At 59.0% G+C, this 26,175-nt stretch overlaps 1 protein-coding gene across 1 annotated transcript in view; it reads left to right on the top strand.

Annotated features, from left to right (window-relative positions):
• CCNY (cyclin Y) overlaps positions 1 to 26,175 on the top strand; it is a 139,374-nt gene that overhangs the window by 105,281 nt on the left and 7,918 nt on the right. The window contains exons 3-7 of the mRNA XM_062211190.1: positions 2,147 to 2,181; positions 14,067 to 14,167; positions 18,555 to 18,590; positions 24,964 to 25,021; positions 25,117 to 25,236. Of these exons, the coding sequence (XP_062067174.1) occupies positions 2,147 to 2,181; positions 14,067 to 14,167; positions 18,555 to 18,590; positions 24,964 to 25,021; positions 25,117 to 25,236 (350 nt within the window). The remainder of the gene's footprint in view (positions 1 to 2,146; positions 2,182 to 14,066; positions 14,168 to 18,554; positions 18,591 to 24,963; positions 25,022 to 25,116; positions 25,237 to 26,175) is intronic.

The raw sequence follows: 26,175 nt of genomic DNA, 5'->3' as shown, positions 1-26,175 counted from the left end.
GTCGGCTGGGAGACCGGAAGTCTCAAAGTGCACGTTCCCAGGCGGCAGCCAAGGGCCTGCCTGGCAGGCAGCCCCCGCGCTGCATCCTGCACAGTGGGGATGTGGCCAAGTCTGCGCCCGCCCCGGCACAGCCAGGATAGCGTCACGCACATGTGTGTGTCTGCGCCTCAGGTTCCCAGGAGAGAGAAGCAGCCTAGGCATGGCTGGGGTGTGCCCTCACCCAGGCAGAGTGGCCAGGGGAAGGGGTGACCCCGTCCAAACGTGGACCTCAGGAACTCTTCCTGCGTCTGTCTGGGGCTCAGAAGGGACGCCAGCGGCAGCGCTGCCCAGGGTGACCTGACCACACGGCGCCTGCCCTCCAGGACGTCACCTGTCAGTGCCGCAGAGTGACGCGCCTGCCCGGGGCTGCCATCACACCCAAAGGCCGAGCTGTTCCCAGAGAGGACCTTGTGTGGGTGACGTTTTAACACAGATCAGTGACTGCCTACAAGACTGATAGATTTAGGTCCTGAGTTCCCCCCGCCCCTGGCCCTGATGGGAGCCTGTTCGGGCTACGGAAATGGCCTGCTTGGTCCCTCCCGTGGATCCTGGCAGGTGGAGACGGAGAAGAGCAGGTGCTGTGGGAATCCCTCCTGGTCGTGAAACCTTCTCGGGCAGGTTTTCAGCCAGAGCTCCGGGAGGTTCTGTGCCGGAATCCCCTCTCCTGAGTTGGGAGATCTTCCTTTTCTCCATGGGTTTCTCGAGGCGTGGGTGCCTTCTCTCTGTGGGAGGCAGAGCCGGCGCCGGGCCTCGGGGCGACCTTGTCGGCCGGCCTGGGGCCTCTCTGCTACACGGACCTGCGGCCGGGCTGCTCCGGAGTGTGTGGGGACCCCGTCAGGCCTGTGCTCCGTGTCCAGCCCTGTAGCCAGCGGGGGCCACCATGGAAGCATCCTCTCAACCCTGCCCCCGGGCACACGCCTAGGATGTTGGTGTTGAATGAAGATAACGCTGCATGTGTGCACCCGCCCCCACACACGTGTGCACACCTGCACAGATGTGCCAGGAGGCCCAAGCCCTGTGCTTCTGGCTGGACTGTTTTCCTCCGTGTGGCTCGCCCGCAGATGCTCACCCAGAGCTGGGTCGGGAGTGGCCCTGTGGCGTGTGCGTGGCCGGCCGTGCTTTGTGGCTGCCACACGCTCGCACTCCAGGGGGCCGGCTCCCTGGCTGGGGACAGGGCCTGCAGAGGCGTCCATCTGCCCCTCGCTCCGACGGGCCCGGCGGTATCCTCAGACTGTTGCTTTTGTGTCTCGAATGTCTTTGAGACCAGAGAGGGCGGGCTTCTGTGGACAAGAGAGGTCTTCCCTGTGAACCTGGGAACCGACTGCAGGCGGACGATGCGGGATGGGGGACGGTTCCCGGAGTCTCTGCCCACGGGGACGTCAGGGGTTCCCGGGACCTCGGAGGGCGCCTCCTGCACACCCGCGAGGATCAGCTCAGTGTGTGGCTGCACTGGTCTGCACCCACAGAAGTGAGTCTGTCGGGGCAGAGATGCGGATTGCAATGACACTGAGTTCCTACAGCCCCCTCTGGACTCCCTGGCTCCTGTCCACGTCTCTGGGCCTGCGAGCTCCCGTTCTGACCAACACTGAGAGCAGGAGCCCTGCAGGCTGGGCCGCCCAGCGCAGGCCCCGCTGGGCAGATGGCAGGCCGAGAGGCCTTCGGGTTAGGCAGAGCGGGGCTGGTTTTTGTGAGGTTGGTCAGCATGACTGAGGGCGGGGGTGCTGCAGGGTGTTCCCTGGGGCCTCCTGGGCAGGAGCCAGGCCTACTCAGCAGCACCCGGCGTGCAGAGCGGTTTCCATGACAGATGAGACCCAGCTCAGTCGCACCCGCCCCCTGTCGTAGCACTCCACCTATTAGTTTTCACCCGTGAGCGTCGCGCGCACACGGGCCTGGTAAGGTGCACGCGGCCCGTGAGACTGTGTCGCTCGTGATCCCTCCAGCTGCTGTGCCGAGGTGGGGGTGTTTTCCTCTGCGGGCCTTGCTCACGGCGGGCAGGCGTGCGGCTCCCCGGGGGGCGTGCTGGCTGGTGGGAGGGGGGACCACCACCCGAGGCCCGGGGCTGGCGTGCAGGCGTGTAACGTTTCTGTCACATCTTTTGTTTCCACAGTGAGAGAAAAACGGAAGAGTCTCTTCATTAACCATGTAAGTGAAGCTGTCTCCGTGTTTCGCGCTAACGACTGTGTGAGCTTCGGTGGCTGTGTCCGCGCTGGGTGCAGGTGGTCCATGCGTTTGTCCACCCCGGGAGGAATGCCGCCGTGTCCCTGGTCTCGGTTGGGGTCGTCACTGGACAGCCATCGCTCGGTGTTTATCCACAGTCCCAGAAGTGTTTCTGGAGGCCCCGGTCTCCGTTGTCTGTGGGAAGACGGCGGGCGCGGTGTCGCAGTGGATACCACACAGGCCCGGAGGGAAGCCGCCACTCTGAGATCGCCAGTCCTTTCCTGCCCTTGGCCTCTCCTCTTGGAATGGACGCGTAGAGCTAGAGTAGGCACACGTCTCAGGGCTCTCAGCCTCCGCACTCGCTCCCCTCCTCAGCCGCTGTTTGAAGGCCCAGTGGAGTCTGCACGCTTTGGGTGCTCAAAGAAAGTGGGTAAACTTGGTAGCACTTTAAAGGGTTTCTCCAAAGCCCAGCCCTTCCGAGCGGGACCTGGTACACCTGCTGGCCAGGTGTGAGGGGTCCCAGGAAGATCTCTTATCCTACAGGTGCATCTGGCTGGCTCCGGCTCCCCAGCCCCATGGTCCAGGGGGGGCCCTGCCAGCAGCCAGGTGACAGCCGCCCCTTCCTCTCCTCCCGAGTCAGTGAAAAGATTACTCCCCCCACGAGGTCTGGAGTGAGGGAGCAGCTGAACGGTCGGGATGAGCGTGTGGTGTACGTCCTCATGCTGAGACCAGGGTGATGTGTCGGTCCTGACCGAGGTCTTTGGATTGTAGATGCTCTGCATTTCATGGCGTATGTGAGCCTTGAGATACCTGGCACTAGAGCCAGTATGCCGCATCCCTTGCCCTTTGCGATGGACAGAATGCGGTTAGAGAGAGGGGTCCCTAGCCAGGTGCTTGACCTCCAGGTGTGGGCAGCGTCTGTGTGCGGCACACAGCTTCCAGGGGCCAGGTCGCTTCACAGCAGTGTGTGGCCCCGGACGATGAGGCGTGGGTGGAAGGGGTCTGTGGGATCAGTGTGAGGGTCCTTCTAAAAGTGTTTGGAAACTAGGATTGGAACACGAGTCTGTCTCGGTGCAGGAACAATTGAGAAGCCACTGCGTCTTTCCATGACGCACTTTTTCATGGGCTTTTGGAAGATGCCTTGTTGGCCTGGATCCCCAAAAATCTCTCAAGAAAGTAAACTGACCTTTTTAGTCCTCTTCCACAGACTTTTTGAAGGCCCCTCGTGTGTCGTCAGTAGGAGATAATGAAAATTGCCAGGGTTTATTTTGTTGATTATTGGGATTTTTTTCTTGAGAGGAGCGTGTGCCTTGGTGCAGAGATGTGAAGGCCAGAGCTCAGTCTAAGTCCTTGGTTCCACTTATTTGGCTGCTTGGGGCCTTTAGCTGCCTCCCCACCCGGTAGCGCATGTGCCAGGCGCTGCGCTGGATCTGCAGCCGGGCCGCCCTCACCGTTGGTGTGCAGAAGGACGAGGGCAAGAGTTCGACCCCGGTGTGCTGTCCGCTTCCCCCCTGCACACGTGGCGTCCCGTGAGGTCCCAGGGCCTGCCTCGCCCTGGGTGAACACCTGTTGGGCCCGGGGTGCGATTGCCCGTTCTGCCTGCAGGTGTTGTCCATAGCCCCGCCCCACCTGCGGAGCCCCGGTGGCCTCCTGTCTCCTGCCGCACAGCGAGCGATGGAGGTCTGCTCCGGCGCCCTTCTCCCGGGTGGCGGACGACCATCCTAGGAAGTCTGTGGACAGATCTTGCTGAGAGTGAGCACGGCTTGGGGAAGCCAGCCGCAGGGTGTGCCATGCCAGGCGGCCGAGGTGGCACGCAAGCTGTGCTCCTGCAGGTGTAACAGGCAGGCCAGAGGTTTGGGTAGGGCTTGGTGGCGTCCCCTGAGCACAGACTGCGTGTGCTGGACTCAGCACAGGGCCCCTGCTTGGGGCGGGACCCCTCCTCATTGCCCTTCTGCAGAGGAGGAGCCCGAAGCATAAGGAAGTCTCCAAGTGCGCGGCAGCGCCAGGCCAGGGGCCCAGGAGGCCCGGCCCCGAGCCCCGAGCCCCGCGAACTCCCGTTCTGCACGCTCCCCAGGTACAGCACCAGTCCCTGCTGCCACTCCGGGGCTTGGCCGGCTTCTCTGAAGCTGGACACCACGTCTGTACGTAGATTTCTGCGGTAGCCTCTGTGGGTCTCATTTCTGAATCTGGTTCTGATGACATTTGTGATGTAACTTGCTGTTCAGCTCGGGAATGGCAGTTCTCCCCTTGTGCAGGCCTGACAGGGAGGGAGGCGGTTTCTGAAGCACCTGCTCAGCCCGTGTTGCTGGGCGACTCCACGTGGGGCCGTGGTTTAGGGAGGAGGAAGGCGGTGGGTGTGGCTGTGCCGCTCGGCTCTGCTTCCTGCTGCTGGCCCTGGGCGATCCTCCCCTGTCTTGTTTCAGCCCAGGCAGGGTGGGAAGCAGACTGTGGCCTGGCGTGCTCTCCGGGGAAAGGCAGGGGGCGTGGCCCTCAGCTGGCTCAGACCAGAGGAGGGGTCTCGTGGAAGGAGGCTGGGGAAGCAGACTGTGGCCTGGCGTGCTCTCCGGGGAAAGGCAGGGGGCGTGGCCCTCAGCTGGCTCAGACCAGAGGAGGGGTCTCGTGGAAGGAGGCTGGGGAAGCAGACTGTGGCCTGGCGTGCTCTCCGGGGAAAGGCAGGGGGCGTGGCCCTCAGCTGGCTCAGACCAGAGGAGGGGTCTCGTGGAAGGAGGCTGTTTCTGGAAGGATCCATGGGGGTTCGAGGACCACCTGCTCTGGGAGTCTGCACAGCAGGTGAAGCCGGAGGGAAGTACAGATGTGTGCTGCCGTGAGCACCGTGTTGAGATGTAGTTAGAGCTCTTACAGGAAAATCGAGTGTGTTCCATACGGGAAACAGGTATTTTTAAGAGGCTTGTGTGATGGTTTTATTTCGAGTTTGCTCTTTATTTAAAATTTAAATTGTGGCTTTTTTTTTAAATAATAATAAAAAAAAGATTAGCTGTTTCAATCAATCATTTAATTGAAGTGAAAATCTTGCCGACTGTAAGTAGCCTGTGGAGCCCTCCCAACGCCAGGCCAGACTCGGGACTTTCGCCTTCAGCCGCTTTTTCTACATCTTCTGCCACTCGGCGAGAGCGTACCTAAAATGAGCCGATTTTTCTGAGAACTTAGAAAACAAAAAAAGATTGAAACAGAAAAAAGCCAGGAGTTGCATGGCCAGTCTGCCCCACACCTCATTTGCTGTAACGCACTTTGGAATGAGAAAGGTGTTATTTGGTGTCATCTTCATTAAAAAAAAATCAACATCGACATAGGGAATAGTTCTAGAACTTCTGTGGGGAAGTAAAGCAGTTAGGGTTATTCTCCAGGTGAGCAGGAGCCACGCTCTTGGCTGGCCTTGGAGCCGCTGATGGCCCGGGAAGCTTGCTCTCTGGGTTTTCTTGTCTCCTGGTTGGGTGGCACTTCCTGGCCTCCGGGCCCGGGTGATGAGCGGAGGGCGATGCAGGAACTGCCTGGACTGAAAGTGGGTGTGACACAGAGCTGGTGGAAGTCTCTCTGGTCCCTGCAGCGTGGATACCTTTAATCACAGTTACTAAGACCCAGGATTGCTCCCGAGGAGTACATGTGGTCGGCTCCTCTGGGAACACTGGTGAGTGGTGTTTGCTGCTTCGTGGTAAGATGTTCATTGATTATTTGAAAGGCAGAGTTATAGCGAGAGGGCGTAGAAGTCCGTCTTCATGTCCTTGTTCACTTCCCCCAAAGGCTGCCGTGGTGGGGGCTGGGCACGCTGAGCCAGGAGCCTGGGCCCCGTGGTGGTCTCCCATACTGGGGGCAGGGGCCCGAGTACCGGGACCATCTTCCCGCTTTCCCAGACACAGGGGCGGGCAGCTGGGTCGGAAGTGCCACAGCCAGGACTTGGCCCTGGTGTCCCGGGGACTGCCTAGCCCACTGCTCCATGTCTGTTCTTACACAGTGGCATTGTGAACTGATTTCTGCATTTTAGCTTTGAATTCCTGTCGAACGGGCCTTGTCAGGTTACACGCTTCCTCTGGTCGCCCTCAGAGTCGAAGGTTAAGCAAGCTAGACCCAGAAACCAAAAATTTAACAATCCTGTCCCCGCCTTTGCCCCCGGGAGACCCAGTGCTGACACAGCAGGCGTGCGCGTGACTCAGGCGTGTTGCAGTGCGGCCTGGGTCTGCGGTTGGTCATTCCCTCTCCTCTACCCTTTATTTAAATAGTTTCTCCTTTATTTCCTGGCTGCCCAGCCCCCACCCTCCTCGCTTTTGCGGAATGTCTAGGCATGCTGACGCCCCCCACACAGCCATGCTGGTGCAGTGGGCACCTGGGCCGGGTGCGAGGGCAGCTCCGAGGAGGCCTCTCCCTTTGTGGCCTCACTCCCATCCTCTGCCCTCTCCCTCTGCAGGAGCGGCCCGGGGGGTGGGGGGTGGGATGGTTTGTGCCAACGCAGGCCAGCCGACAGGTGGAGCCACTTCCCTGGTGCCTTTGTGGAGGGTCCTGGTTACGACTCCCACGGAAGGGGCCGCGCTGAGCGCTGCTGTGCTGGGAGCCCGACCTCTTCACACGCTTCTTGGATGTCGTCCCCGAACAGGCCGGCGCAGATCTCTGGCCCCTGCTGCCCACCTCTCACGGTGCTCGGACGCCACTGGCTCTGGCTGCCCAGGCTCCGTGTGCTGTGGCATCCCCTGCACCGTGCACTCTTAGTTTTCTCTTCTTAACTGCTCGGTTTGCAGCTTTTCCATCGCGCACAGGGCTGGAGACAGAGGGAGCCGTGGCGTCTGACAAGGAACAGACTTGTGTTCCAAGTAGGCACTTGCTCGGGAAGGCCCTTGAAGAAGCAGACGCAGGCTGGGCATCGGTGCAGCCGTTGGGAGGTCGCGCGGGATGCCTGTTCCGTGGCCCAGTGCCTGAGCTTGGGTCCCCGCCTTGTTCCCCAGCCAGCTTCCTGCTGGTGCGCACCCTGGGAGGCACAGATGGTGGCTCGAGTATGTGGGTCCCGGCCACCCATGTGGGAGACCCACCTTGAGTTCTGGCTCCCGCTTCAGCCTGGGCCAGGCCCTGGCTGTCGCTGGCATTTGGGGAATAAACCAGAGGAGGGGAAATCGGTCCCTGTCTGTGTGGCTCTCTCTGTCTCTGTCTCTGTGCCTTTCAGATGAAAACTACGCACATCCACACAGAAGCAGCAGATTCTCCCTGAGCCTCGCGCCAGGCTCCCAGGGCAGCGTCTGTGTGCGTGGTGTGTGTGGCTTTTGTTTTGAAAAGCTTTCAACTTGTAAAAGCAGAAAACTCTGACCTACTCCTTACCCAGACTCACCACTTTTAAACCAGTGTCCGTCGCTGTCTCTTGTGGCCCTCTGACCAGCAGCCTGTGTTAATTCTCCTGGCTCATCTGGGAGATGGTGGCCTCTGCCACGCCCTTGACCCCTCACATTCTGTGTATTCCCGGAGGCCACGGCTGTTCTCTGTCACCACAGCGGTGTCGTCAGAATCGGAATTCTCCATTGGTCGAGCTCTTTTCGGCTAGCTGGCCTGCCTTCATGGGTGTGTTGGGACCCCAGACATGGGCCTCTGTGGGCCTTGCCCTCTGCCATGGCTGCAGGCCAGGGCCACCCTGGCATTCTCCGGGGGTGCCGTGGCATCCAGCTGTCCGGAGCAGGTCCCCCGCCTTCCTCTGCCTTCCGTGTCACTGACACTCGTGCAGAACTCAGAGCCATTTGTGTCTGCAACAGGACACCCCCCACCCCCACCCCGGCTCACCTGCGGGACTCAGGTGAGCGTCCGCCACAGAACCGGCTGGGGCTCGCTGCCTGCCCTTCCCAGGGTCTGCACGGCGAGGCCCTGGGTCGCTGGAGTTGACTTTGACCATCAGGAAATGGTTGTCTGGATTCCCCACCGTGCAAGCACCGTGTGGGCAGACACTTTCCTGCTGACCTGGTTATGTACGCGAGAGGTTTACAGAGAGAGAGGAAGCGCACACAGGCACGGGCACTCCCATCCTCTGGTCCTTTGCTGCAGACGCTGTCCGACCACGTGGGTGCGCTGCTCTGCTCCCCAGCCCGAGTTAGCGTCTGCTGTCCACGACCCTCACAGTCCATCTGTGTCGCCATCCCTCGGCCCCCCACTCCCCCCACACTTGTTGGTTGCCGATCTCCTGCGGGGTAGGGCTGCCTTCGTCCGTCCGTCCATCTTCCGTGTGTACCTGTGGCTTCCGTTGTTTTAGGGAGACACGACTCACCCCCATTCTCCATCATTTGAATGTTGTCTGGATTTGGCCAGTCACACACTTCGGGGGCTCCGTGCCCTTGTTTGTTTTGGGGGCTCCTTTGCTTTTTGGCATCAGCCGTTCCTCCAGGACGCCCTGCTTCCTCCTAGAGCAGACAGCCCGGGGGCTGAGGTCAGTCGCCACAGGGGTGGCCCTGCGTCCAGGCTGTCCACTGGGTGGTGGGAACCACGTTGCAGAGCTCAGAACCCTGACACCCTCAGTTCCCCTTCCAGTCTCCCATGAGGTTTTGTTTTCTGGAGTTTGGTCTTTGGCTTTTGCCATATATGTTTTTTAAAAGACAACTTTATTGATATCTAATTTACATGCCATGAAATTCGCCCTTTTAGAGTTTGCACGTTGGTTGGTGGGTTTGGGGCACTCACGGAGTGCTGTGCCCCTCACCAGGGTCTGTGAGCACACACTGGTCTCCCAGGGTCTCTGAGCACACACTCGTCTCCCAGGGTCTCTGAGCACACACTGGTCTCCCAGGGTCTGTGAGCACACACTCGTCTCCCAGGGTCTCTGAGCACACACTCGTCTCCCAGGGTCTCTGAGCACACACTGGTCTCCCAGGGTCTCTGAGCACACACTCGTCTCCCAGGGTCTCTGAGCACACACTCGTCTCCCAGGGTCTGTGAGCACACACTGGTCTCCCAGGGTCTGTGAGCACACACTGGTCTCCCAGGGTCTGTGAGCACACACTGGTCTCCCAGGGTCTGTGAGCACACACTGGTCTCCCAGGGTCTGTGAGCACACACTCGTCTCCCAGGGTCTGTGAGCACACACTCGTCTCCCAGGGTCTCTGAGCACACACTGGTCTCCCAGGGTCTGTGAGCACACACTCGTCTCCCAGGGTCTGTGAGCACACACTGGTCTCCCAGGGTCTGTGAGCACACACTCGTCTCCCAGGGTCTGTGAGCACACACTCGTCTCCCAGGGTCTCTGAGCACACACTCGTCTCCCAGGAAGAAGCCCAGACCCAGGAGCTGTCGCCTCCTTACCTCTGTCCTTTCCAGCGCCACTCTGTCTCCGTGGATTTGTCTGTTAGGAGGGCGCTCACCGGCAGGTGGTCTGTCCTGAGCGGCCACTGATCTGCTTCTGTCTGTGGATTTGTCTGGTAGGAGGGCGCTCACCGGCAGGTGGTCTGTCCTGAGCGGCCACTGATCTGCTTCTGTCTCCGTGGATTTGTCTGTTAGGAGGGCGCTCACCGGCAGGTGGTCTGTCCTGAGCGGCCACTGATCTGCTTCTGTCTGTGGATTTGTCTGTTAGGAGGGCGCTCACCGGCAGGTGGTCTGTCCTGAGCGGCCACTGATCTTCTGTCTGTGGATGTGTGAGGGCGCTCAGCGGCAGGTGGTCTGTCCTGAGCGGCCACTGATCTTCTGTCTGTGGATGTGTGAGGGCGCTCACCGGCAGGTGGTCTTTGGTTGTGGTGTCCTTGCAGTTCACCCATGTAGCAGCAGGAGTCAGACCTCCTTCCTTAGGGCCGAGCCGTGGTCCATTTAGGGGTGCGCCTCACCCTACTTTTCCACTCATCTGCCGAGGGGTGTTTGGTTCACTTCCCCTTTCTGGCTGTCATGGAGCCAGACTGCTCTCCTCGTCCTTGGGGAAAACTCTGTGCACCTGCAGGTCCAGTGCTGGGCCTGTGGCGACCCTGCTGTCCGTGCTGTGAGGGATTTCCACACTGTTCCCCTAAGTTGCTGGCCTTGGGTTTGTAGAGTCTTGTTGTTAGCAGCCCTCTGAATTCAACTTCTAACTCTAGTTAGCAGTAAGTTCTTCATGTCTTCAAGGCACGTTTCCTTGTTCATTTTTCCTTCTTCCTTTCTAGAACATTCTCCAAGAGAAGGGACTCTATGGAACCGGTTAGTTTGGGCCATTAGAACTGCTCTCGGAGGAGCGGCCTGGTGTAGCAGGAACTTAGGAGACAAGAGGGCAGAATCCTGATTCGTGAGCTAGCTCGTGCTTTGTGATGTGACTCTGCCCCCTGGGCCCTGGCTGCAGTCACACGGGTTGTAAGGACGGGTGCTGGGGAGTCGGCTCCCCCACCAGAGCGTGACTGTTCCACTCACACAGCTTGGCAGTGGCAGAGTGACACCCCGGGCCTGGCCGGTACCAAGAGCCTGGTCCAGGTTAGCTTCCGCCCCTTTGCTCTGCCAGCTGCTGCCCCAAGTCCTTCATGAGTGCCAGCAGGTCGGTATTTCATGCCTGACGGCACTGGCCCTGGCCGTGGGCTCCAGTGTGCCCGCTCCTCTCTATGGAGCCGTCCCCAGCTCGCGGTGGACCGGAGCAGACGTCCCACGGCTGACGGCAGTGTGAGGACAGAGCTGCCCCTCGTTGGCTGGATCAAGGACGTTATCTAGGCTCAACTCTGACACTTGCTGTCTAGAGGAGTGAGCCGGAGGGGACCCTGCAGAGTGCCTGGCTGGCATGGTGCAGGCGAGCCCAGGGCATGATGGGCTCAGGGGAGGGGTGGCGCTGTCAGCCCCACGGGTCTGGCAGTGGGGAGGCGCCCCAGGAAGGGCTGCCAGCAGAGTTCTGAGGGTGGATGAGGCCCAGGAGGGAGCAGGCCTCTGTCGCACCCTTTGCACAAGTTTGGGGCACCCGGCCCAGGGGAAGGCCTGTGGGTAGGAAGGTGCAGGCCTGCAGCCTGACTCTGGAAGTGTGACTCCTCCCTGCCCTGCCTTGGCTTCCCTGTCCAGCGGGAGTTGTGCCAGCTCCCAGCACGCAGCCGAGCGTCGGGTGCTCGCACATGGAGAAATCCAGAACACTGTCGGCTCGTGCTTCAGGGCGGAGAGCAGCGGGAGAGAGGGGCTCCCCACCGGGGCGCCCTCCACTGGCCCCCGGGGCCCTGCTGCCTCTTGGGTGAACTCCCCACCGGGGCGCCCTCTGCTGGTCCCTGGGGACCTGTGCCTCTTGGGTGAACTCCCCACCAGGGCGCCCTCCACTGGCCCCCGGGGCCCTGCTGCCTCTTGGGTGAACTCCCCACCAGGGCGCCCTCCACTGGCCCCCAGGGCCCTGCTGCCTCTTGGGTGAACTCCCCACCAGGGCGCCCTCCACTGGCCCCCGGGTCCCTGGTGCCTCTTGGGTGAACTCCCCACCCGGGCGCCCTCCGCTGGTCCCGGGTCCCTGGTGCCTCTTGGGTAGAGTGAGACGCTCTCCTGAAGTGCTGGAGGCGTGAGGTGTGGCGCGATGCACTTGCTGCTGAGTTCGGATGGAGGACTCCCCGCGTGCCAGCGCTGCCGGAGCACTCCCAGATGCCACCTCTTCTCCTCCTCCTCCCGGTGCCCCAGGAGGTAGGGCTGTGGTTTTCATCCGTCTGCGGATGTGGGAGCTAAGGTGGGAATGGCTGGCTCCTGTCCTGCCCAGGTCACAGGTTAGCCGCACTGGGCCACGGTCACCCCCAGCCGCAGTGGCCGCTCTGTGACGTGCTCAGGACCTCACAACCGCAGGCCTGCCGGTTGTTCAGAATCATGGGACAAACAAACGAGAAGCACGTTTTGACTGAAGCTTGCGATGTCTGCAGCGCACCTGGTGCTTGTCACAACCGTTTGGTGACACCCGGGCCCACTTCTCAGTGATTGCTGAGGGCGGGCAGCTGTCACGGCACAGGTGCGCCCGCTGCTGGGTGCGCCGTGGCCCTCCCTCCGTGTCCCCAGAATGGGGAGCAGCCTCAGGCCAGGAGCTTCTCTGGTCGTTTGAGCTTCTTGGGGATCTGGGGTTTTAGATCCAGAGAATGAGGCTCGGCCGTCGTGGTCGGCCTGACGGCCACCAGATGGCTTCACGCCCAGCTGGTGTTCAGGGTGTCGGATCCCTGCAGCCAAGAATCCCCGTAGCTTAACACCTGTGCGCTTTATTCAGTTCAGCCAGGAGGCTGACGAGGCATCGCCTTGAAAACTTGGCAGATCAGCCCTTGGTTCTGGGCCGTGCCCGGGCCAGGACCGGGCCAGGACCGGGCCCCTCCGTGTGGCTGGTTTGTGTTAATCCTGACTCCTGGGGCTGGGCGTGCAGCGCGGCGTTCCCTGCCGTCCGCGAGCTCCGGGGGTGATCTCTTAGACAACAGCGGGGCAAGTGCACCCCTGCTCTGCCGTGCCTTGCTTCCCGGCACAGGTGTTCCCAGGGAAGCCCTTTGTTCCCGGCAGTTCCCTTCACAGTTGAGGCCCAGGTCAGAGGAAGAGTGGAAACCGCCCGGGAAGCGGTGACGTCTCCCGTCCGCTCAGGTCTGGGTGTCTGTGTCGACGGTGTGTGCTGGGAGTTGGGCGCCTGTGGGGAGAGGATTTGAGGCTTTTCTAAAACCTTGCCGCCGTGTTGGTGGCTGTTAGCTTCTACGTTTCAGTGTGCCCTGCCTGATCCTAATGCCATAAGAGCTGCCGAGAACCGACAGGGATGCTCTTGGAATGGCGTCCCGAGAGTGCTGTGGCCTGCCACGTTACAACCCACGAGGTGCAACCAGCTGGCTTCCTCCCCCAGCACAAGGCGGTGTCAGCGGGGAAGGGAGTGCGCGCTTCCTCTGGCTGCTTCCTTCCGAGCCAGGCCTGGGGAGGGAGGCGGGCCGGGTGCTGCGGGGTGCAGCGCCCTCTAGCTGCGCCGTCAGGAACTGGATGCCTGAACAGCAACCAGGTTCCCCCAGTGTTTCCCTCTGAGATTGTTAGGTACCGGAACCCTCACCGCGTGGGAAGTGAGTGATGGCGTCCGCACCTTTGCCAGCAGTCGACTTAGTGCTCAGCTAGGCCTCGGCGTGTAAATTCAGCACCCCTCCCTTCCTGGCCCTTCCAGGAGTGCTCTGTGCTAAGGTTCTCCCAGGAGAAGAACAGGCGGGTCTGCGCCCTTGGTGTGGGCTCCTGACACAGCAGGTGAGCAGGTGGAGCCGCTGCTTGGGATGCCAGCACCCCAGATAGGCATTGCTTCCTGTCAGTGCCCTGCTAATCCACTTGGGAGCCAGCCTGGGGCCCTGCCCCCTTGTGGGAGGCCTGGACGAAGCTGCAGCCTCCTGGCTTCAGCCTGGCCCAAACTTGGCCGTCGTGGCCATTTGGGGAGTGAACCAGCAGATAGCTCTCTCTATTTCTGTCTCTCTGTGTGCTTTTCAAATATGCAAACATAAAAACAGCCGGCACAGTCCCACCACCTGAACGTCACCCAGCGGTCATAGTTTCTGAAATGTCAGGTAATCTTGCTCTCAAACCTGTTTTGTCCCTAACAAAGCAGTTTCTTTCCTTTCTTTATGACTCTAGCTGCTGAAACCCAGAGTGTCCGGAGAGTCTAACTTAACGTCGCTGGCACTTTCCGGGGCCCCAGCGAGCCGTAGCCCAGGGCCCCGTGCGCACTGCAGACCCTTGTCTTGATGTCAGGGCACAGGAGCAGGATGCCAGCCCAGCCGTGGGCCTCCCTCCCTGTGGTGCACGGTGCGCCCCGTGTGTCGCAGGGTCCCCCAGATGCAGGAGACTCGGGGCTGGCTGGGTGGTGCCACGCGAGTGTGCGGGGGTCCCTCTTGTGAGTGGAATGTTCCCTGTCCGCGGGGGCCTGCGCTCGGTGCCCAGCAGAGGGGGTGACGGGACGTGGGGCCCTGTGTAACTGCTTGTCTTGTTCCCCTGTCTTCCAGCACCCTCCAGGACAAATAGCAAGGAAGTACAGCTCCTGCTCCACTATTTTCCTAGACGATAGCACAGTCAGTCAACCGAACCTCAAGTATACAATTAAATGGTGGGTATGCGGACGCCTGACGGACAGCCGAGCCGGGGGCGGGGGTGGGTGGGAGGGGCAGCGGGAACAATCCAGGACTTCTGGTTAACGAGGGGTTTTGGTGGTCAGGTTGCGGGGAGTTCGGAACGTGCTTACACGATGCTGTGTGCATAAAAGGCCCAAGTTGCAGGTCAGGTTTAAACGCAGGTTCTGTGAAGCTTGTTGGTTCTGCCCACGCTCTCCCCCTCTCGCTGCACATTGACGCCGACCTGGCAGAGCCCCGCCAGCGTTTGCCCTTCCAGACACTCGAGGCTGCGCCTGGGCCCCGGTGTGTGTGCCTGGAGCTGGGCGCGCTCACACTGGGGAGGTTGTGTGGGGCTGGGCCGGAGCAGGGGGGCGCGTTTCCCCGCCGCCTTTGCCAGCCATCACGGAGACCCTGGGGTGCTGGGGTCTGGCCCGGAGCTCTCCAGTGGAACGCCCGGACGGTTCACGTCTGTGCCTTGGAGGACGGTCCCCCTCCCGAGCCACCCTGCAGCCATCCTGCGAAGTGTTCAGATTTCTACCTTAGAAGCCTTCTGTAGCCTGCTGGGCGTGTGAGCCCACGTGACCAGCGCCCAGCAGGTGGCCGTGAGGTCGACTTGCCTCCCTCCGCCTGCTGGGCTCCAGCTCCCAGCTGTCCCCTGTGGTGTGTGCCCCACCCCCACGCTGCTGTGGCCTTGCCTGGGCTGGAGCTTCCCACCAGGAAGGGAGGCTCAGTGCCTCTGGGAAGCGTTTCCTGCATTACATCATGGGGACAGAGATGTGGAAGGGCCGGATCGGTGCTCGGCACTGAGCTGACATCCGTTCTAGCCCAGAGCGGCTGACGTCCCCTGCCTCCGGGCCTCTCCTAGCAGGAGCAGAGGGATGGCGGCGTGTCAGGGACAGGGAGGCTCGCCAGGGTCGCCAAGGTCAGGTGGCTCTGACTCAGCTGCTCGCCGTTAGGCTTAAAATTGCCAGCGGTTGTGACACACTCCTGGGAGCCTGGTGCTGGTCCTGTCTACGAGGTGCACCTGAGACACAAATGTGTGTGTCCACATAAAGCACCCGCGCCAGCCCTGGGTGCTCCTGGGAGCCACCAGGGAGCTTAAGAGCACACAGCCGGTGGGTGTCGCCCCCACAGACCTCGGCTGAACCCTCCCATGGTGTCACTGCCCTCCCCCGGAGATTCCGGTGGGCAGCCAGGTTTGGGGGCCCCGGTGCAAGTGGGCAGCTGCCTCCTGCTCCCCTTGACACGTCTGAATAAGCTGTGAGTTGAAATCACGGGTGGAGGAAGAGGAAGCCGAGGCCGCAGGAGCCGTTCGGAGGAGTCGGCTGCAAAGACCAGATGTGTATGGAGACGTGGTGGCTTGTGTGCACTGCCCGGGGCTCTGAGGTGTCAGGAAAGCGATCCCCTGATGGGGGAGGCGAGCAGAGGAGTAGGAGGTGCTGCTTCCCGGCGCCCGCCCAGCCCAGAGCACCCCGCATCCACCCGCAGGGGGCTCCCGGAGCCGTCTCTGCTCTCTGCATCCAGACCTTATCCCCGGAGCACCCTGCACCCACCCGCAGGGGGCTCCCGGAGCCGTCTCTGCTCTCTGCATCCAGACCTTATCCAGTGTTGATGAGATTCAGACAGTCACGGATACATTAGGCTTCACTGCTCCAAGTCTCCTTGCTCTAAGTTCTAGACAGCTCACATCTAAGCTGATTTTTAGAGTTCAAGGGCCCTGTCAATCAAGGCCTGCCCAAGGTACAGACACATGGCCGGCCCGCGGCCCCTTATCTGCACCCAGGAAGGCAGCCTGGCTGGCTGGGGGTGGCAGGTGCTTAGCTGGTGTTCCTGCCTCCAAGGGTGTGGCTCTTGGCCATGTTCACATTCAGTGCTGCCTTGGGCTAGGGAGACGGGGACCGGGGCAGGGTCTTGAAGGTTTTCACCCAGGCTGGAGAAGCCAGAAGATCTGTCACTGGGGAGGGACAGTAACAGAGTGTTCACCCTGGACGATTGTATCTAGGAGAGCCCTTCATCTGCCTGATTTCCTGTGGCCACAGCAGCTCTGTGACGGGGGCTGTGTCGTCCCAGTGTTTCAGAGGAGGCTCTCGAGGGGCGCCCTAACCCTAAGTGAGAGCTGTGACGTCAGCCCAGTGATGTCTGTCCAGTGGTCCTGTGTCCGGCCCCCTCGCCGGGGCTAGCAGGTCAGTCCAAGATGAGCGTAATTATCACACTAGCCCCATCGTCCAGAACGTTCCTTTTAGACCTCGCGCCAGGCGAGCAAAGCAGCCAGTGTGGTAAAGAACACAGGAACTTCTCCCTTCCAGAAGGCACAAGACCTCACGCAGACCAGAACCCCTGACATCTGCTGCCCGAACTGGAGTTTGCTCCTTCCTGACATAGGATCAGCCACATCTACCATCTTCACTAATGTCTACAACGATGATGACGATTTAAAACCCCGGCGATAAGCATGGATTGAGATCCCGAAGCCCCTTCGCCCCAGCTGGAGTCCTCCTCGGCCCGGGTGCTGCGGCCGATGCTCAGAGGAGGAGGACGCCACAGCACCATGGCCTGCCAGCGCCGGCTACCTGTGCTCTGAGAAGCTCAGTAGAGTTCAGATAGAGTAAAAATGGTGCGAGGATCTAGAGGACGCTGCTCACGAGGAAATCAGGAACCACGTGGCCGTCAGCCCGAGTGACAGCCCACGTTCCAGGACCGCTGTGGTGGCGCAGCGAGTGAAGCCGCCCCCAGCGGTGCAGCAGTTCAAGTCCCGTCTGCTCCACTCCATGCTGATGTGTCTGGGGAGGCGGCAGAAGGTGGCCCCAGCGCTCGTGGCCCTGCCACCCACGTGGGAGACCCGAAGAAGCTTCAGTCTGTGCAGCCCAGCCGCTGTGGCCATCTGGGGAGTGAACCAGCAGATGGAAGACCTCTCTCACTCTCTCCAACCCCTCCACAATTCTGCATTTCAAATACATCTTTTTTTTTTTTTTTTTTTTTTGACAGGCGGAGTGGACAGTGAGAGAGAGACAGAGAGAAAGGTCTTCCTTTTTGCCGTTGGTTCACCCTCCAATGGCCGCTGCGGCCGGCGCATCGCGCTGATCCGAAGCCAGGAGCCACGTGCTTCTCCTGGTCTCCCATGGGGTGCCGTGCCCAAGCACTTGGGCCATCCTCCACTGCCTTCCCGGGCCACAGCAGAGAGCTGGCCTGAAAGAGGGGCAACCGGGATAGAATCCGGCGCCCCAACCGGGACTAGAACCCGGTGTGCCGGCGCTGCAAGGCAGAGGATTAGCCTGTTAAGCCACGGCGCTGGCCTCAAATACATCTTTAAAAAGAAAGTTGGCTTGAATAAAGGCCCCTTTTTACCTGTGCCATTGAGAACTGTCCTGTGACTCACTCTGGGTGGGTGTCAGCCAGCGTCAGGTGAGACAGGTGCGCTGAGGACACACGTGGCCATGGTGTCTGCAGAGGGCCCTGGCGCACGTCACCAGGGACTTAACTCCACACGGACAGTGGAAAGAATGTGGTCGTAACTGGCACGGGTATTTGTGAAGGCGGTCGTTGTGGTGTGAACTGTGCTTGATAAATATTAGAGAACACCCTAGAAAGTTCATCACTAGAGAAGTGGTTAAGTCGCTCCGTGATCATGGAATGGATTATAACTAGCCATTTAAAGTCGTGGTTTTGAAGGATGTTTTAATGGCCAGAAAACTGCTGATGTAAGGATAAGAGGATGCCAGCCTGTTTGCTCGTGTAGGTTCTAGATAGGTATCTTCACATCACCAGCTAACAGTGCTACCTATGGGCAGAAGGATTATTTTCCTTTATGCTTAAGAATTTTCCAAAATGCCTACAATAATTACAATGTATTCACCGTTAGGAAAGCCTTATTTAAAAAAAACTCAGGGAAGAGGCTGTAATCGCTGATTGAGATCTGGAATGTAGGATGAACGCTTGAAAGTGGTCCCACAGGTGGACGTCACGGTGCCGTCGGAGCAGGAGTGGGTAAGCTTTGTGGATCCCAGACTTGTTTAAGCACAGAAGAGCAGAGTGCTGTGGGTGCTACTCGGCTTGCGGTGGATACAGGGCAATGCTGATCTAAACTGGCGGTGAGGAGGGGCAGATTCCAAACGCTGTCTAGGTCGCACCACCTGGATTTCACACAGCACCTGCATCGTACAAGTGAGGGTCGTTCGGAACTTGGGACCGACCACTTTGTCCCTAAAGGCACTGGGAAAGGTGGCAGGGTTCCTGGGGGCGTGCCCCGGGGGGCCGTGGTTTGGAAAGTAGGTTTTCCACATGACGCTGTAAAGCTGGATTGTTTGGCTTTTGCCTAGATTTAAATGTTTGTGTTCAGAATACGTGAAATCCTGAAACATTGAAATCCTGCCTCTTGTTTTACAGTGTAGCTCTTGCAATATATTACCACATCAAAAACAGGTACGTAGACGCCTCATTTGCCTGCCGCCTGCCATGTGCTTTTCCTGTGTGTTGTCCCCGTGTTGTCCTGCTCGCCTCTGCTGTTGTGTTCGTCCTCTTGACTCACATTGTCGTGGGATTCCCCGGTGTGTGTGTGTGTGTGTGTGTGTGGTGGAAACCAGCCATGTGTGTGATGGAAACCAGCTGTGTGTGTGTGTGTGTAGTGGAAGCCAGCTGTGTGTGTGTGGTGGAAGCCAGCCGTGTGTGTGTGTGTGTGGTGGAAGCCAGCTCTGTGTGTGTGTGTGTGTGGTGGAAGCCAGCTGTGTGTGTGTGTGTGTGTGGTGGAAGCCAGCTGTGTGTGTGATGGAAGCCAGCTGTGTGTGTGTGTGTGTGTGTGGTGGAAACCAGCCGTGTGTGTGATGGAAACCAGCTGTGTGTGTGTGTGTGTAGTGGAAGCCAGCTGTGTATATGTGTGTGTGTGTGTATGTGTGGTGGAAACCAGCTGTGTGTGTGTGATGGAAACCAGCTGTGTGTGTGTGTGTGTAGTGGAAGCCAGCTGTGTGTGTGTGGTGGAAGCCAGCCGTGTGTGTGTGTGTGTGTGGTGGAAGCCAGCTCTGTGTGTGTGTGTGTGTGGTGGAAGCCAGCTGTGTGTGTGTGTGTGTGTGGTGGAAGCCAGCTGTGTGTGTGATGGAAGCCAGCTGTGTGTGTGTGTGTGTGTGTGTGGTGGAAACCAGCCGTGTGTGTGATGGAAACCAGCTGTGTGTGTGTGTGTGTAGTGGAAGCCAGCTGTGTATATGTGTGTGTGTGTGTATGTGTGGTGGAAACCAGCTGTGTGTGTGTGATGGAAACCAGCTGTGTGTGTGTGTGTGTAGTGGAAGCCAGCTGTGTGTGTGTGGTGGAAGCCAGCCGTGTGTGTGTGTGTGTGTGGTGGAAGCCAGCTCTGTGTGTGTGTGTGTGGTGGAAGCCAGCTGTGTGTGTGTGTGTGTGTGGTGGAAGCCAGCTGTGTGTGTGATGGAAGCCAGCTGTGTGTGTGTGTGTGTGTGTGTGTGTGGTGGAAACCAGCCGTGTGTGTGATGGAAACCAGCTGTGTGTGTGTGTGTAGTGGAAGCCAGCTGTGTATATGTGTGTGTGTGTATGTGTGGTGGAAACCAGCTGTGTGTGTGTGATGGAAACCAGCTGTGTGTGTGTGTGTAGTGGAAGCCAGCTGTGTGTGTGTGGTGGAAGCCAGCCGTGTGTGTGTGTGTGTAGTGGAAGCCAGCTGTGTGTGTGTGTGTGGTGGAAGCCAGCTGTATATATGTGTGTGTGTGTATGTGTGGTGGAAACCAGCTGTGTGTGTGTGTGTGTAGTGGAAGCCAGCTGTGTGTGTGTGGTGGAAGCCAGCTGTGTATGTGTGTGTGTGGTGGAAGCCAGCTGTGTGTGTGTGGTGGAAGCCAGCTCTGTGTGTGTGTGTGTGTAGTGGAAGCCAGCTTGTGTGTGTGTGTGTGTGTGGTGGAAGCCAGCTGTGTGTGTGTGTAGTGGAAGCCAGCTGTGTGTGTGTGGTGGAAGCCAGCTGTGTGTGTGTGTGTGTGTGTGGTGGAAGCCAGCTGTGTGTGTGTGGTGGAAGCCAGCCGTGTGTGTGTGTGTGTGTGGTGGAAGCCAGCTCTGTGTGTGTGTGTGTGTGGTGGAAGCCAGCTGTGTGTGTGTGTGTGTGTGTGTGTGGTGGAAGCCAGCTGTGTGTGTGGTGGAAGCCAGCTGTGTGTGTGTGTGTGTGTGTGTGGTGGAAACCAGCCGTGTGTGTGATGGAAACCAGCTGTGTGTGTGTGTGTGTAGTGGAAGCCAGCTGTGTATATGTGTGTGTGTGTGTATGTGTGGTGGAAACCAGCTGTGTGTGTGTGATGGAAACCAGCTGTGTGTGTGTGTGTGTAGTGGAAGCCAGCTGTGTGTGTGTGGTGGAAGCCAGCCGTGTGTGTGTGTGTGTAGTGGAAGCCAGCTGTGTGTGTGTGTGTGGTGGAAGCCAGCTGTATATATGTGTGTGTGTATGTGTGGTGGAAACCAGCTGTGTGTGTGTGTGTGTAGTGGAAGCCAGCTGTGTGTGTGTGGTGGAAGCCAGCTGTGTATGTGTGTGTGTGGTGGAAGCCAGCTGTGTGTGTGTGGTGGAAGCCAGCTCTGTGTGTGTGTGTGTGTAGTGGAAGCCAGCTTGTGTGTGTGTGTGTGTGGTGGAAGCCAGCTGTGTGTGTGTGTAGTGGAAGCCAGCTGTGTGTGTGTGGTGGAAGCCAGCTGTGTGTGTGTGTGTGTGTGTGGTGGAAGCCAGCTGTGTGTGTGTGGTGGAAGCCAGCCGTGTGTGTGTGTGTGTGTGGTGGAAGCCAGCTCTGTGTGTGTGTGTGTGTGGTGGAAGCCAGCTGTGTGTGTGTGTGTGTGTGTGGTGGAAGCCAGCTGTGTGTGTGGTGGAAGCCAGCTGTGTGTGTGTGTGTGTGTGTGTGTGGTGGAAACCAGCCGTGTGTGTGATGGAAACCAGCTGTGTGTGTGTGTGTGTAGTGGAAGCCAGCTGTGTATATGTGTGTGTGTGTGTATGTGTGGTGGAAACCAGCTGTGTGTGTGTGATGGAAACCAGCTGTGTGTGTGTGTGTGTAGTGGAAGCCAGCTGTGTGTGTGTGGTGGAAGCCAGCCGTGTGTGTGTGTGTGTGTGGTGGAAGCCAGCTCTGTGTGTGTGTGTGTGTGGTGGAAGCCAGCTGTGTGTGTGTGTGTGTGTGGTGGAAGCCAGCTGTGTGTGTGATGGAAGCCAGCTGTGTGTGTGTGTGTGTGTGTGTGTGGTGGAAACCAGCCGTGTGTGTGATGGAAACCAGCTGTGTGTGTGTGTGTAGTGGAAGCCAGCTGTGTGTGTGATGGAAACCAGCTGTGTGTGTGTGTGTGTGTAGTGGAAGCCAGCTGTGTGTATGTGTGTGTGTGTATGTGTGGTGGAAACCAGCTGTGTATGTGATGGAAACCAGCTGTGTGTATGTGTGTGTGTGTGTAGTGGAAGCCAGCTGTGTGTGTGATGGAAACCAGCTGTGTGTGTGTGTGTATGTAGTAGAAGCCAGCTGTGTGTATGTGTGTGTGTGTTTGTGTGGTGGAAACCAGCTGTGTGTGTGTGTGTAGTGGAAGCCAGCTGTGTGTGTGTGGTGGAAGCCAGCTGTGTGTGTGTGTGTGTGTGGTGGAAGCCAGCTGTGTATATGTGTGTGTGTGTGTGTATGTGTGGTGGAAACCAGCTGTGTGTGTGTGGTGGAAGCCAGCTGTGTGTGTGTGTGTGTGTGTGTGGTGGAAGCCAGCTGTGTGTGTGTGGTGGAAACCAGCTGTGTGTGTGTGTGTAGTGGAAGCCAGCTGTGTGTGTGATGGAAACCAGCTGTGTGTGTGTGTATGTAGTGGAAGCCAGCTGTGTGTATGTGTGTGTGTGTATGTGTGGTGGAAACCAGCTGTGTGTGTGTGTGTAGTGGAAGCCAGCTGTGTGTGTGTGGTGGAAGCCAGCTGTGTGTGTGTGTGTAGTGGAAGCCAGCTGTGTGTGTGTGGTGTGTGTGTGTGTAGTGGAAGCCAGCTGTGTGTGTGTGGTGGAAGCCAGCTGTGTGTGAGTGGTGTGTGTGTGTGGTGGAAGCCAGCTGTGTGTGTGTGGTGGAAGCCAGCTCTGTGTGTGTGTGTGTGTAGTGGAAGCCAGCTTGTGTGTGTGTGTGTGTGGTGGAAGCCAGCTGTGTGTGTGTGTAGTGGAAGCCAGCTGTGTGTGTGTGGTGGAAGCCAGCTGTGTGTGTGTGTGTGTGTGGTGGAAGCCAGCTTGTGTGTGTGTGTGTGTGTGTAGTGGAAGCCAGCTTGTGTGTGTGTGTGGTGGAAGCCAGCTGTGTGTGTGTGTGTGTGTGTGTGTGTGGTGGAAGCCAGCTGAGCCGAGCCAGGCTTCTCCATGACAACGACGCTTCCTCTTCTCTCTCTCTTCTGTGTGGTTGGTGGAAGCCTTCTGTGTTCTATAAGATATCCACTTAAAATGTGTTACGTGCAGCTGGCGTAAGAAGTGTTCATAGCTTGAAGTCGGTTGAAATTTGGTGTCAGTTTAGACTGTTGACATGAAGTGTATCTGGCAGGGGTTCAGTTAATTTAAAAAGTCAGTTAACGCAGGGAATAGCAGCCTTAAATGCTTATTTCAACATAAAACATGTATGTAAATGCATTCACTTAATGCTACATTTTTAAATGTAGATTAAAACTTCTGCTTCAAGCATGGGGCATTGATTGGAATGCCTGAAATATCTTTCGGAAGCCACCGTTTCTGAGTTGTCCTCTTTAAGTGGTTTTATTTTTACCAACAGTGAGAAATCTTAAAGACGTTTGCAGCACTCGGCCATCCTGACCACACCTGATGGACGAGATTTGTCTCTGTGACTTCCTTTTATCGAGTGTTTCCAAGGCATCGTCCTTATTCCTAGGCACAGAGCCCCCTCTCTTGCAGCCCTATTTTGTTGACTGATGGGATATTGAGGGTTGTTGTATGAGCGTGATAAACCCAAGTGGTGGGAACCAGAGTGGGGCGGGCAGAGCTGCCTCCTGGTGGGTGTGGGTCTGGCCCCTCGGAGCCCACACGGCACCACCAGTGTGCCTGCAGGGGCAGCCTGGACGTCTGTGAAGTGAGAGCAGGGGCCGCTGGGGAAGCTGCTCTGTGCCGTGGTCTGTTGCTGCGTTGTAATCGTGATTCCTGGATTGAAGAAGTTAGAAACGGCATAGCCAGACCTTGGCCTAGAGTGAGCCAGCCGTGAAGATGCGGCTTTTCCTTTGCTCTTCTATGACACTAGTGCCAGCTTTCTAAACGTTTAAGGCTTCAGGGACCGTGCGGTTCCGTGAGTGGAACCCAGCCCGGCCCTCAGACTGGCTGTGCACCAGCGCCTGCAGGACACGTGTGCGTCTGGAGACGGCCCTGGGTCTGGAAGCTGTGCAGGCACAGCTGATGGCCACAGGAGCCGGCGTTACCACGCGCTTCCTGTGCAGTGCCAGGTCCACACGTGCCTTTGCTTTGAGTTTTACAGCGACTCCGTGAGGTCATCCCAGCATGGAGACACAGCGAGCCTCAGTAGCGTGCCTGGGGTTGTGCAGCTAGCTGACTGGGGGACTGGGACTGCGCCCGGACCTTGGTCGCGGCTGTCCTGGAGGAGTGGTGATGAGCTGGGCCAACAGTGAGTGAGCAGAGTGGAGGAAGTCCAGGGGGAAGAGTGACCGTTGGTGAGCACACACGGTCAGTGGACAGACTGCCGGTCTCCAGGGAGCAGGAGGAGGAGTGGCAGAGTGGTGTGCGCTCTGTTAGCCTGAGCAGGTGGGGCCACGCGGCTGGCACACAGCTGTAGCGGGAGGAAGGAAAACAGCCTACTTCTCGGAGGAGTCTGGGTTTTTCCAGACTCGTCAGGGTCTGAACCCTTGTTTCTATTTCGAACTTGCACTCTCAGCTTACGATATTTCTGTAGAGTGCTGTCTGGCTTCTCAGGGCTCACCTGCCCAGGAAGGTGAGGTGTGGCCAGGCTCTGTGTGTCTCACTCACCTGGCGTCTCTCGCGGTGGCCGTGAGGAAGCAGCCGGTTAGCCGGGTGTGCCCAGGAGGCACTGTCCCCGTGCCCTCAGAATCTGCTGTGGTCTGAACCTGCCTCTCAGTCACGGTCGCTGCATCCTGTGGACCCCCGCACGGCGAGCTCAGCTGTGCGTGCCCAGAGCTTTCTAGTCAGTTCCTGCCGTGCAGGTGTTGGGAAGAAAAGTGAGCTGTCCTGTTAATGCTTTCTGTGGTGAATTTGTAAAGCAGAGATTGTAGCACCACCTGTGACCCAGGGACAGCCTGCAGCCTCTGACATCCCTAAGCCTCGTGCCGTAGCATTGACTGTGGACATGACCCAAAGAGGGCTTCAAAACTCAGATCGCACAGTCCGGCGACGGCAGAGCCGTGCGTGGTGAGGGCCCGGTGGATGGTGGAAGCCCCCGCAGTCAGCGGCTCTGTGCACGTGTGTCCCGGGGACAGCCAGCTGCTCCTGTGTAGGTACAGAGATGATGGCGTGAAGCCTTTCCCTCTTGTGTTTTGGCATAAAACGGGCAGACTGTGGTTCAAGGTGGTGATGGCAGCACAGGTCCATCAGCTGTAGGATGGTGCAAGAAATTCTGTCATCTACTGAGATGGGGTTCGTTTGCAAACTGAAGACCGAAATATGGATTGTGACTTAACCCAGCTAACCGTGGCTTGACCTTCGCTTCGCCGGCTGCTCACACGGAACGGCTGACCACGCCTGTCGCGCCGGCGTGGCGGCTGCGCTCACCTGCAGCGCCGCCCCTGTCCCCGCACAGTTGGTCTCGGTGCTTTGGTCTCTGTTTGACTCACAGTGCCACGTGCTCCTGCAGAAAGTAAACTGTGTCCTTGTCTTCCTTTCCAGGGACTCAGATGGGAGGATGCTCTTAGATATTTTTGATGAAAACCTTCACCCTCTCTCGGTAATCTCCTCCCCCTGGTGCGCGTGAGGCTCTCGGTGGTTTGTCCCTTTGCCTCTGTTGAGTGACCAGTCTCCTGGGACCCCTTCCTTCCCCAGAAATCCGAAGTGCCACCCGACTATGACCGACACAACCCAGAGCAGAAGCAGATCTACCGGTTCGTGCGGACGCTGTTCAGTGCTGCTCAGCTAACGGCGGAGTGCGCCATCGTCACCCTGGTGAGAGCCGGTCTGTGCGCTGGTGCTGGCCTGCCATGTGCCCCGGGGACGCGGGCAGTTTCCACTAGGGTCACCCTGGTGAGAGCCGGTCTGTGCGCTGGTGCTGGCCTGCCACGTGTCCTGGGGACGTGGGCAGTTTCCACTAGGGTCACCCTGGTGAGAGCCGGTCTGTGCGCTGGTGCTGGCCTGCCGCGTGTCCCGGGGACGCGGGCAGTTTCCACTAGGGTCACCCTGGTGAGAGCCGGTCTGTGCGCTGGTGCTGGCCTGCCACGTGTCCCGGGGACGCGGGCAGTTTCCTCTAGGGTCACCCTGGTGAGAGCCGGTCTGTGCGCTGGTGCTGGCCTGCCACGTGTCCCGGGGACGCGGGCAGTTTCCTCTAGGGTCACCCTGGTGAGAGCCTTCCTGTCTGTGCGCTGGTGCTGGCCTGCCGCGTGCCCCGGGGACACGGGCAGTTTCCTCTAGGGTCACCCTGGTGAGAGCCGGTCTGTGCGCTGGTGCTGGCCTGCCACGTGTCCCGGGGACGTGGGCAGTTTCCACTAGGGTCACCCTGGTGAGAGCCTTCCTGTCTGTGCGCTGGTGCTGGCCTGCCACGTGTCCCGGGGACGTGGGCAGTTTCCACTAGGGTCACCCTGGTGAGAGCCTTCCTGTCTGTGCGCTGGTGCTGGCCTGCCGCGTGCCCCGGGTACGCGGGCAGTTTCCTCTAGGGTCACCCTGGTGAGAGCCGGTCTGTGCGCTGGTGCTGGCCTGCCGCGTGTCCCGGGGACGCGGGCAGTTTCCTCTAGGGTCACCCTGGTGAGAGCCGGTCTGTGTGCTGGTGCTGGCCTGCCACGTGTCCCGGGGACGCGGGCAGTTTCCTCTAGGGTCACCCTGGTGAGAGCCTTCCTGTCTGTGCGCTGGTGCTGGCCTGCCGCGTGCTCCGGGTACGCGGGCAGTTTCCTC

The sequence above is a fragment of the Lepus europaeus genome, chromosome 14, assembly GCF_033115175.1.
Source record: "Lepus europaeus isolate LE1 chromosome 14, mLepTim1.pri, whole genome shotgun sequence".
NCBI classification, from domain to species: Eukaryota; Metazoa; Chordata; class Mammalia; order Lagomorpha; family Leporidae; genus Lepus; species Lepus europaeus.
The sequence above is the reverse complement of the archived record's forward strand: the minus strand, read 5'-3'. Positions and strand labels throughout refer to the sequence as shown.